We start from the raw sequence: 12,392 nt of genomic DNA, 5'->3' as shown, positions 1-12,392 counted from the left end.
AGCAAGGAAGAGTAGTGAGTGTGAGGAAGGTGACTAGATAGAATATATAATATAATGGGGACCAAATATTAATAATTGTTTGACCAAATTGTCTGTCGAATTCACCAAGGAAGTGAATAGTGTGTGTTGTTGTTGTTGATCACTCAAAGAAGTAGATTTAGAATTTGATGAGGTAAAGTTACTATACTACTACTAGTAAATTTTAAATGAGTAGCTGACTGAAGTGAATAATGATGATTAATTTGATTTCCCAAATGCCCCATCATCACGAAGAATTCAAGTTTTTTCTTGTTTATAACCCTCTAGTTCCTAGGGGAAATGAACCCTAGTAGTTCAGAGTTCGGTCGCGAGGTAAGTAAAATCTGATCAAGAAATTGTTCCACACAGGAATCAAATCCAGATTCTCTCGAAATCCGTCATTTTTGGTGAAGTTCATTAACCACTTGAGCTTAATGATTTGTTTAGAATTGAAGTTTTACTTGCAAGCCACAAGGAATGAAATGGTCATCCTAATCCTAATAGTAGTAACAAATAAATTGAAGGTGATGAGGTTTTAACCACAATTAATAAACTGTCGGTCGGTTCAATGATCTCATGTGATTATGTTTCGCCAAATTTGCATCTAACTAAGGAAGGTGTGTGTGAGAGTGAGAATTCAGAATTCAATTGGGGAATAATCAATCAATTGATGATATATATATACTAGTAATAAACACGTGGATCTGAATCTTGTTAACTTTATTACAGTATCACGGACAGACATAATAATATGCAAATCATTCATTTACTGCTGCGGATCATCATCATTCATTTAGTTTAGAGTTTTTGTTATCAGCTTTAATAAAAAGTGGGGTGTTGTCAAAAAAGTTAAGTCATGAGTATGCATAACTTACAAAGACATCTTAAAAAAAAAACTTACAAAGACATTTCTCGTGGGTAAATTATTAAAAGGGCATCATGTGTAATTAGATTACCTGTGTATGTGTGGAAGTGCTATTTTGCGGGGAAAATATTTTAATTAGAGTTGTCATGACTACTTTACTTATTTTTGAGACTAATTCATCAAACTTTTGTGAAACTGAAATGGACGATAAACTCTTCTTCAGAATTTTAATATTGTTGCATACCCAAACCTAAAATCAATCTCAAAATTTTGGTAAAACTATAAAAGACACATGTTATCTTATTAAAATTATCAAGTTAATACACTAATAATTTGTCTTACACATGATAAAAGAACTTACAGAGTAATAAAATTATCAAGTTAATTGGCACTTATATTTTTTAGTATGTTTAAGACAAATTATTAGTGTATTCAACTTAAAAGTTGTTTTAAAAGACATATATTCCACTTTTTAAAAATCAATTTTTTTAATATGGAAATCAAAATGTTATATATTTTAATGAAAAATTTTACTTTTAAATTCCTTATTATGTTATTTTAAAACACACTTTAACAATACACCCTTACTTTTTATTGTTATATTGGTAGGTAGTGCTTTCCATGGGTCATCAGTTTGGAAAAGTCAACTGAGGATTTCTCATCTTATGATTACTTTATTTATTTTAATTTAATAAAACATTAGAATATTTTCAGTGTTATAAGTTAAGCATAAAAAACATATTTAGGAATTAGAAGTGTATCAAAATTAGCATTTCCCAGTTCATTAAGAGTATTAGAATTTTTTTTTATCCAAAAAAAATGTCAACTTTTTAAAAAATAATAAAATAAAATGTGAAATTGTGAGTCTTGTTTGCATTTGCAGTCTTATTTATTAGTATCTCTCTTCACAGGCTTCATTTTTCTCTCACCATTTAATTCTATTTATTTTCCTTAAAAATCAAATCAAATTTTTTATTTTAAATTTTAGGGTTTGGAAATCTCAGACAGAAACAAGGCAATTAGCCGCAAAAACAGTGATTAGCTTTCATGCACCGTGTATGTTTTTTTGCTCAAAATCTGCAATTTTTGACTACAAATGGTTTTGTTTTGAATTTGAAGTACATGCTTTGTCTCTGCATGTGTTGTTGTTCAAGTGGGGTATCAAATTTCTATTTTTGTAGCAAAGCTTCTTCATTTGTGTTGTGGGTCACTGTTACACTATGCACTGTTTGGGAAATTTTATTAGTATCATTTTTAATTTTATGATTTTACTAGTTTATAGTTCATGTTTACATCAATGATTTGTGTGTTTTAGACACTGAATTCATGATTTGTTTATGACTTTATGTGTTAGCTATGTTTTTTTTTTTTGAATTATGATGAGCTCAATAGGTGCTTAAGATTGCTGAATTTTGGAATTTGTTTTTGATTTCAGTGAGAGTGATGTGTTGATTTATGGCACCTAAAGAAGATCAAGCTCATAAAGCTGCTGAAATTGCAATTGGATCGATTGGGCGTGGATATGATATATCTTCTGATATAAGGCTCAAGTTTTGTAAAGGAGATTCGATTAATTCGCGTTTAATTGAGATAGATGAAGATGATGTTAGAGAGGTGGTTTTACCTGGTGGAGTTTCATTACCAAATGTTTCCAAATTAATAAAGTGTGATAAAGGGGAACGAACTAGGTTCAGGTCTGATGTTCTGTCTTTTCAACAGGTAAAGTTTCATTTTTTAGTTGTAGTGGTAAATTCTGTTGTAAACATGTTTTGCCTGAATGAAACTTTCAGCTGTTGAGTAGAAATATGTTGAGACTCACGAGTATTGTCATGCATAATTATACCAGTTTAATTTCATCACTTGGTGCCTTGCTCATTTTCTCCATATATTGAAATGCACTTCACATCTTTGCTAGATAATGGATGGATCAAATAGATGCATTAACATGATAATCATATATTGTTGAAATTTAGTTTTGAATTAACAAAACACAAATGCTATTTAGTATGGCGCAAATCGGTAATGAAATGCACGAGTGATGGGTCAAACTTTCACTTACGTGTTTGACGGTATATACATGGAGGGAATGGTGTTAACGTATTCAATCACAGTCATTCGTTTAATTTCGTGAGTTTTCTATTCGTAATATTAGCCATTTTCCTTGGCAAAAACATAGCAAGGTTATTGCTCTACCCTAGGGTTGTCAATTTGCACCCGGTGGAGCGGATCCCCGTGGGGATTGCCCTGTTCGGAGCTCCGAAAACAAAGATTTTATCCCCGTGGGGATGGGGATGGAGGCAAAAATTCCCCCCGCAGACACTTCGGGGCGGGGATCGGGGACGAATCATCCGTCCCCGCGGATCCCCAAATCCGTCCATATATACACTATACATTATTATTATTATTATTATTATTATTATTAATATATATTAAATGTTGATTTTTTTTTTTTAAAAAAAAGAAGTAACTTGAGGAGTCATCCATTATTTTCTCCACTGATTGTTCGCTAATTTCAAGCGTTCATTGCATATTTGCATTTTCCAAGTTCCAACTCCCAACCCTAGAAAAGTGGCTACTTTCTCCTAGACCCTAGAAGTAATTTTATTTATCTAATTTGGTTGGATATTTACCAATTACCAAATACCAAATACCAACAGTTTTGAGATATTTTGGTTATGAACTTTTGTATGATTATGCATACTTTGCTATGAAATATTTTGGCTGTTAGATTTTGTATGATTATTAGTAGCCAAATATTTTTGCAATGTTTTTTTGGTTATGAATGCATTATGTGTTGTTTTTATTTTTTAAAAAAGAAAGATGCAAAATATTTGTTTTTTTAAATAAGACAAAAAAAATAACGTCATACTAGTGTCATAATTTCTCCGCGAGAACCGTGGGGATGGGGACAAATATTCCCCGTGGGGATGGGGATGGAGGCAAAATCTCCCCCGCATGCACTTTGGGGCGGGGAACGGGAAAGCTTCCCCCCGCACATTCCCTGCCCCGTTGACATCCCTACTCTACCCTCAAAATTTCCAAATTGTCCTTGAACATTACACTGAAAGGAAAACTGCTCATTCCTTCTGTAATAATTCTTCCCTTCCATTGCTTTGCTTTAACTCCCACCCTCCAAAGCCAACCCTTGTATGATTGATCTGAAAGCAATAAGGTTTAATTTTTTACGGTCTCTTCTTTGGTACTTGGTAAGGGACCTATAGGCAACACACACACACGCAATTCATTTTGGAACCATAAATTTCTAAAGGCTGTTGTTTTATAACTTTCTGAATGGTTTTGAAGGAGCAGAATGTAATGAGATCTCTTCTTGTCTGTAATTTAAGCAATGTGTGGTTTGTCTCCCCTTCATCGTCTGTTTGCTTCTTTTCAGATGACAGAGCAGTTCAATCAGGAGTTATCTTTGACTGGCAAAATTCCCTCGGGGCTTTTCAATTCAATGTTTGAATTTTCTGGTAGTTGGCAGAAAGATGCAGCGCATACCAAGACCCTTGCTTTTGATGGGGTGTTAATTACACTTTACACTGTTGCATTAGAGAAGTCTCAGATGGTACTTTGCAACCATGTTAAAAAAGCCGTACCATCATCATGGGACCCGCCTGCATTAGCAAGGTGAGTTGAGCTTAGTTAATATAATCTTGATAAATGGTGAAACTATAGTCAATTTCCATGTCAAGAGAAATACTATTACCCTCTGAATTCTTTTTTTTTTTTTTTTTTTTACATATTTGTTTAGTTTTTGAAATTATGAGTACGCTGCTCTGATGTATTGCCAACAAGGGTTGGCTTAACTGGTAGGATGGAACTGAAATAAGTTGGGTTTGATTTTGTTGGCAGTCCTTTCTTGGTAGGCCATGTTTAAGCATACACACACGCAATTCATTTTGATATATTTCTAAATAGTTTTGAAGATGCAGAATGGAAGTTTTCTTTTTATTTATTGATTTACAATTCAATGGTGGCGATGAAATTTATTTTTGTGAATAATCATTTTTGTTTTTGAGATTCTATGTGCATTCGGCTCGCTTGACAAAAAGATACAGATTCATTTGTATCAAGTATCTGGTTATTTGTATTTCCATCCTTATATGTTATGAATGTAATACCACATTTATGTCAGCCTGCGGTTGCATCTATCTGGTTAATTTTACTTCTGCTTTACCTTACTTATCAACAGCATTTTCACCAATTAATTAGGCAGGGAATTGTTGGTGTATTTGTTCTCTGGTTTCAGTTGTTTCTTTTTTGCATTTAAATTTAAAACATGACACTTGATAAATGGGTTCTACTTAAATTAGCACTGATTTGGGTATGCAGTCTCCTCTTCAATCTTAATTTAGTTTATACTTTATAGTTTTAAATCTTTGTTTGACTGAGTGCACCAGTTACATAAAGTGTAACTAAAGGCTACAATTTTAATTGATTGTCCTAAGAGGTTGCCTAATTCAATTAGGATTTATTTTACCAAGCTCCCTGTTTATTTATTTGGACTTGAGACTCTTGCCAACTATTGCTTTTCACGATTAACCCAGGTTTATTGATACCTTTGGTACCCATATTATTGTTGGTATGAAGATGGGAGGAAAAGATGTAATATATTTGAAACAGCAGCACTCATCAACTCTCCAACCTGCCGATGTTCAGAAAAAATTGAAAGAAATGGCAGATAAAAGGTTTTTGGATACCAATGGCCAATTTAACGTAGCTTCTGATCAAGTTTTCCCAAATGGCAAGGTTTGTGAAATTATGCTTTCCAATATTGAGAATCATTGTTATTCATTTCTTTCACCAGTCTGTCTATGATGTTTATTCATCCACAATTACAGATAATGATAAAGATACAATTTGTGATAGCATATCTCTTCATTTATTAACCATTAGACTCTCTTTATAACAAAGTACGTACTTTGACAATAAGAATGAAATACAAACCATTAGACTCTCTTTGTACTGTGCTGGTTTTCCCTCATGATTTCACTGCCCCAAAGAGACTTCAACTTGGGGTTCATATTTGTTTGAGATTTTCAGCCACATGTAGGTTATAATTATCAATTAGAGGTTCTGACTTTCTGGAATTAAGCAAGGAATTTGAGACTTAGATCCATGAAAACGTGCTATTTGAATGGAAGTGCAAGAGGAAACACTTGGAGTTTTGAGTCGGGGGAACAGTTCATTAGTCAGCCTGCTATGTAGATATAATGCTATTTTATGAAAACATCATAATTTGATTTTCTTTCACTTTTTTTTGGACCGGTATATATTATTATTGTTAAACAATGGAAAAACAAAGAAATAAGACAACTGTATAAACTTAGATGTTACAGTCGGGGAATGAGCAATTCAAAAAATGTTACAGCAGAGCCAAAATGTTATCCAGTGACTTGCTTGAGAGAGAATGAGGAGTTTGAGTATAAATGTGTCTTGGTCTCATTGCTAAAATAAATTATTTTTTATTTGCAAGGTTTGTGAATTGTTTTCAAATGGATAATCTTTTCTTTGTTATATTTAGTTCATGTCAACTCTTGTTAGGTTGGAGATACCTTATTAATTTTGTTATGCCTGCAGTTTGGAATCAGGACGCAGAGGCTAACTTTTGCTAATATTAGTCCATCAAGTTCTTATTCAAATAAAGAGGTGTGCTTAGAACATGTAACCGGGAATAAATTTTTATTATATATATTTGCAATTGCGGTCGCCCTTATATTATTTATTTTATTGCAGGATATCGTAAGCTTTGGCAAGAGGAGAGGTGGAAGTGATGACAAAAGTCTATCACATAATGAGTGGTTGCAGACCGTTCAGTTGGAGCCTGATGTGATCTCAATGTCCTTTATTCCAATTACCTCTCTATTAAATGGAGTTCCGGGGAGTGGATTCTTGAGCCATGCCATAAACCTTTATCTACGATGTAAGCAAAGTTATTGCTACTTTTACTGCATTTTTTTTATAAGCAACTTTTATTTGCATATATTCTATGTGAATAACATTATTACGCAATTTATGCTATTTTTATTTATAATTGTTGCCTGTGGTGTTGTAGGCCAAGCTGTTATATTAGATAATTGCCCGTGAATAGTATTTATGTATTCCTAATGTGTAAGTAGGGGGTTAGGAGGTAGTTCTGGTTTGTATTTGGTAGTTTTGAACAGAGTTCATTCTCTGTAGGAATTTCACAACTCTGGGACAGCATGATGTTTTAGTTTCTATAAAATTATGTGTTTAATAAATAAAAACACAAATTAAAATTAAACATTAATTTCAGTTGTTTTTTTTTTTATCACTATCTAACAAATGTAGACTGGATTATTGATATGAAACAGAAGAAAGTGCATAAAATAAGATAAGTGCTCCAAGCCAAGTAAATTCCTATGTCCCCGATCTAAAAGTTGAATCCCTTCCCTTCTTTCCATCCGAACTTCCCTATATAGCATATCTGCATTCTCTTTCCTTTAGCTAGCTATGCCTCTCAGTTGTTGTTTACAAGTTAATATCTGTTAGGATACCACAAGAACCTAAGCCAAAAGTGGGGCGTGAGAGGCCTAAAGTCTAGAGAGTTTGTGAGAGAAAGAAAAAGAAAGGAGTGGAGGGAAATAACTGATAGGAGGAAGTTATGTTTTTATTTTAATTATGCAGTTGTGTTAATGTAGTTATGTTTTATTATAATTATGCAGTTTGTGTCAAGGCAGTTATGTCATATGTTGTGTTAGAATATAACTACTTGGTTGGCAAAGAGAGAGGGGTGATGTCCTGACCTCTTTGAGGAGCCTATCCTCTTGATTGTTACTGTCTTTGTCTTATAATTTATCAATTAAGCAGTAAATCAGTTTTTGTTTCTGTTTTATGTTCTCTGTTCTATCAATATCTCCCTTAAAGGGGGAATCAACCAAATAAGTAGATCATTTGAGCCTTATCAGGGCCCTTCTTAGTTCTTACAACTAACCAGGCCCAAGAACCCATAAATTCGCCTATTGTTGTTTTATTTGATTTTGGAGTTAAATTTGCTTTGTTTTGCTTTGATGAACTTATTGGAGAAATGTTTTCACTTGCTTTGTAATATTAAGTACTGAAACATAAGGACACCCTTATTATAGACTGGTAATTTTGATTCATAAACATCCCATTGATCACCTTTTTAGTTTGTTTTTCTTCATTATTGGCTGATTATATGCAAATTATATGAACCGGTTTGAAGTATTTCATCATTCTGCATTTATACTTGTAGACAAACCACCAATTGAAGAGCTCCACCAATTCTTGGAATTCCAGCTCCCAAGGCAGTGGGCACCTGTATTCAGTGAACTTCCTCTTGGTCCGCAATGGAAGCAACAGAGCTCTTCATCTTTACAGTTTAGCTTCATGGGGCCAAGGCTCTATGTGAACACCATACAGGTAAATGTTTATTCTTCTGGGTTCTGGACTTCTAGGTATTCGATGGCAGACTGACAGTGCCTCGACTGATCAGAATATATCACACTCATGTCCTTTGGTTTTTGTTGGAGGAAAATTACTAAACCGGTGTGAAGAAGCTTTTAGGATTTGTTTATATTAATATGTAGTAGAACCTAGTCTTGCAAATAAAGATGCATATTTTTAGTTCATGCGGCATAAAACTAAGTATTAGCATATTTCATTGTTCACTTTCATTAATTCACCATTTTTATAACTTGGACATTCTAAAGTTGGTGGTCATTTATTGATTTGGTTCACTATGTTTTGTAACATCTGTTCTAAAGCCAGGGGTACTTGTCATGTTATTACAGGTTGACGTAGGTAAGAGGCCAGTGACGGGTCTCCGTCTCTATCTTGAAGGTAAGAAAAGCAACCGATTGGCCATCCATATGCAACACCTTTCATCTCTTCCAAAAATCTTCCAGCTTGAAGATGATTCAAATGAAAATTTTAGACGGAAGTCCTATGATAAAAAATTCTATGAGAAGGTTCAATGGAAGAATTTCTCTCATGTGTGCACTGCTCCTGTGGAATCCGAGGAGGAACTTTCAATAGTAACTGGAGCACAATTGCAAATTGAAAATTACGGCTTTAAAAATATACTCTTCTTAAGACTTAAATTCTCAACTGTGTTGGGAGCTAAGGCGGTAAAACATCCGGAGTGGGATGGGTCTCCTGGGCTAGGAGCCAAGTCAGGACTCATATCCACTCTTATTAGCCAACACTTCACAGGGGCTTTTCAGAAGCCGCCTCCACGTCCAGCGGATGTTAATATAAATTCAGCCGTTTATCCTGGTGGCCCACCTGTTCCCGTCCAAGCTCCCAAGCTTCTAAAGTTTGTTGACACAACTGAGATGACCAGAGGACCGCAAGAGACTCCTGGCTATTGGGTTGTCACTGGAGCAAGACTTTTGGTTGAGAAGGGCAAAATTTCTTTACGGGTAAAGTATTCTTTGTTGACTATGATCTTACCGGATGATGATGATGATGATGATGACATGTTGGATGACCAGTAGCTGACTTTGTTCTGCATTAGGCCTTTCTTGCTTTCATCAGCAGAACTAAGTGTTCATTTTTTAGGAGGGAGAGGTTGGGAGAGGAGGGTATTTGTCATCATGATAATTGGTTTTAGTTTTCCTAATAAGGTAGGGTAGCCCTTTTACGGTGGTTAAAGCACATGTGAAGTTCACAAAGATATACATACAATAGGGGGATTTGTTGGATGTCAAGGGATTGAGTGCAGGGCTTCCCCCTATTGAAATTGTACTTTAAATGTAGACTTATACATTCCAGAAAAATGACTAGCTGAATTAATTCCACGGGTGTCTGCTGAATTGTCTTCCTCTTGTTTTGATTAGATCACCAGGAGAAATTATGTTGCAAACACTAATATATATCAATTTAATACGTTAAAATTTTACGCCATATCTTTTGTTATTCTCATTAGGGATTTGGAAATTATTGAAGTCGTAGTGGTCGAGAAATGGTAGTGCATTAGAGACTTCGTATGAATATAACGGTGAAGCATGTTTGAATGTTTTCATTCTAGATAGAAGCAAATTTAATGTTTAACTTTGTGCATCATTTTTTACTTATGGTCAAATCAAAGTTTAAAAACGAGGGTCAACTCTCTCGGTGATTTCAAAGCCAGACTTTGACACTACTCACGCAAAATGAGATTTACAAGTTGTTAATGTAAATTGAATAGATAGCTAGATAAGGATACGAGAGTAAAAAGAAAACACAATCTCTGGTACGTGAAGTATTGACGATAAAATGAAGGATGTTTGTAGAAGTTGATGAGAAAATTGAGTTGCGGTTTCACAAATTTGAAGAGCATCCATCATTTATCCCCTGACATATTGGAGGACAGTCAAATTGGAAACAACAGGCCTCACACTATAGATATATAATAATCTCTTAGTGTCTGTAATGCATACAGATAAAATCCATTAATAATATTTTGCAGGTTAGAAAAATTAGAGCTAATTAAATACAAAATGATGTTTGTTGATGAGAAGGCCAATGAGCTTCTTCCCTTCGACAAGGCAGAGGAGCAGGTTGGGCAAGGTAGGTAGGATATTGCTGCCCCGGCATCAACACCGACAAATCACATGCATAAGACGGTGATTGAACCTGTAATAACAAATAAACACACACATTATATATATGTATTACATGTATGTTAAAACATACGAAATTAAACCTATTATGATGGGACTTACTGATTGTGCATTTCCTTGTTTTGTGGTTGGTAGTGAGTGCTGTTCCTGATAACTTGGCAGCATAGATTCTGGTGTGGAAGCAGAAAACTGTTGTGTGGGTTTAAATAAATGTTCAAATATGGCCATTATTAGAAACATTGAAATCAAAATGGCTGTGGCAACAAAACCAAAAGATATTGCACTCATAGATGTCCCAAAGCTTTTCCATGGACCTTCCTCATCAACCCCTCCTCTTCCTGTCTGTGAATGTGATGGCCCTGGATTTGAAGCCGTGTATACGTTCCATGTCTTTGATCTTTGGCTGCTTAAATCGCTCATCCTATTTATACCTCTCTATTCAACCTGTTTTGTTTTTGTTCTAATTCTAAAGAGAAAAGAAACATAAATAATTAGAATCACTGGAAAACCAAGTTAGATGAGCCTTAAATGTTTTGTTTTCTGTAATAATGAGTAAAAATATGTAAAATACTACTACTACAGAAAGAGAATGAACTTACATACCTTCAATTTATTTTTCACTATGATATTGGATCAGAATGAAGTGTAGTGTTTCAAATTCTTAAATGCCATCTTCAAAGGTAAGAAGAGGTAATATGCTTTATGCTCACCAGTCACCACGTTTAGCTTTATAACCAATAAATAAAAATGTAAAGACAAAGGTGTATGATGATAATCCTATTGGCTAGCTATTGGTACACTTTTTCTAGTTATATGTTGTTACCATGTTTAAGATCCTAATGCTTAACTTATTGAATACTATACATACATACATACATACCTTGTCAGAAGAAGCAAACTTAAAGAAATAAAAAAGAATAATGGGCCTTGCTGTCCCAAGAGGAAGAACAAGAATTTTAAATAAGTGCTTTGCTTTTAAAACATAAAAGTGACACTCATATTTAAGGATGGATTTCATCTCATGTAGTCTAGGTTGTTGTTGTTAATCCAAACCTTTAAGTCACATGAATAGTGGCTTGTGGGACAAGTGCAACCAATTATTTCCAACCACTCCTATTCCTATTCCTATTCCTATTCCTATTACATTAGATATGCGACAACATTCCTTAAGATGAATCTCATTATTATTACTATTACTATTATTATTATTGTATCCGTAAAGAAACATCAATTTTTATTATGATAAACATGACTATTCTTTAAGATTAACACATCAATATATACGCCAAATAAACGGAGATAGGTGTAGTTCTGTAAATAACTTAGATGATAAAAAACAGCATGAACATTTGATATGCTGAGACGCTAGGAGACATGAATATTTTTTCATGACATCTTTGAGGATTAAAGCCTAAAGTCTCTCTTTGATTCAATAAAATTAATGTTAATTAGATAGAATTCCCCCTGGCCTGCTACATAACCATTGAAATCAATGTAATGATGAGAAAGATTGCGCTATGAATCTTTGATAATCTCATAAAATCTCCACTGATTTTATATAAAGAAAGATATCTTATCTTATTATAAAAACAAGAGAGAAAAGGCTGCTGCAATACCAACTCACATTACATAAAAATGGATACAATACAACACAAGTAAAATTGTGGCAATGATTATTATTAGGCTACTATGATATAATAATAAATAAATAAATAATTAGGAAAAGGAGAATTAGAAAATGAAAGTTGGACAGCTAAGTAGTAACAGAACAACCATGATTCTAGTGAAGAAATTAAGAAATGTGTTTATTTATATATACTACTTTATAGGAAAAAAGGGTTGATGTACTTATTGTAGGCCGGCCACTTTAATTTATTCCTCCATGTTATATATATATATGTTAATCACAAATGACTATT

At 33.9% G+C, this 12,392-nt stretch overlaps 1 protein-coding gene and 1 pseudogene across 3 annotated transcripts; one reads left to right on the top strand and one right to left on the bottom strand.

Annotated features, from left to right (window-relative positions):
- The first annotated feature begins 1,589 nt into the window (after positions 1-1,589).
- On the top strand, positions 1,590-9,775 carry LOC123910494 (MACPF domain-containing protein At4g24290-like). Of its 3 annotated transcripts, none has more exons than XM_045961609.1 (8): positions 1,590-1,939; positions 2,319-2,602; positions 4,275-4,513; positions 5,434-5,635; positions 6,467-6,535; positions 6,623-6,809; positions 8,124-8,290; positions 8,662-9,775. In XM_045961609.1, the coding sequence occupies exons 2-8, from the start codon at positions 2,339-2,341 to the stop codon at positions 9,364-9,366; spliced, it is 1,833 nt and encodes a 610-aa protein (XP_045817565.1). In that variant the 5' UTR covers positions 1,590-1,939; positions 2,319-2,338; the 3' UTR covers positions 9,367-9,775. The 3 variants fall into 3 exon arrangements, with proteins under 3 accessions (XP_045817565.1, XP_045817566.1, XP_045817564.1); XM_045961610.1 differs by having other exon boundaries at positions 1,634-1,743; XM_045961608.1 differs by having other exon boundaries at positions 1,756-1,939; positions 6,467-6,809.
- Positions 9,776-10,115: 340 nt separating this feature from the next.
- On the bottom strand, positions 10,116-11,536 carry LOC123910493 (annotated as a pseudogene).
- Positions 11,537-12,392: the final 856 nt, after the last annotated feature.

Source organism: Trifolium pratense, linkage group LG2, assembly GCF_020283565.1.
Source record: "Trifolium pratense cultivar HEN17-A07 linkage group LG2, ARS_RC_1.1, whole genome shotgun sequence".
NCBI classification, from domain to species: domain Eukaryota; kingdom Viridiplantae; phylum Streptophyta; class Magnoliopsida; order Fabales; family Fabaceae; genus Trifolium; species Trifolium pratense.
Note: the sequence above shows the minus strand (reverse complement) of the source record. Positions and strands in the feature narration are given on the sequence as shown.

Coding starts and splice junctions, on each gene's coding strand:
- LOC123910494 (XM_045961608.1), top strand. CDS start 2,339: ATGGCACCTAAAGAAGATCAAGCTCATAAAGCTGCTGAAATTGCAATT. Junction 4,514..5,433: donor GACCCGCCTGCATTAGCAAG/GTGAGTTGAGCT, acceptor CGATTAACCCAG/GTTTATTGATACCTTTGGTA. Junction 8,291..8,661: donor TCTATGTGAACACCATACAG/GTAAATGTTTAT, acceptor ATGTTATTACAG/GTTGACGTAGGTAAGAGGCC.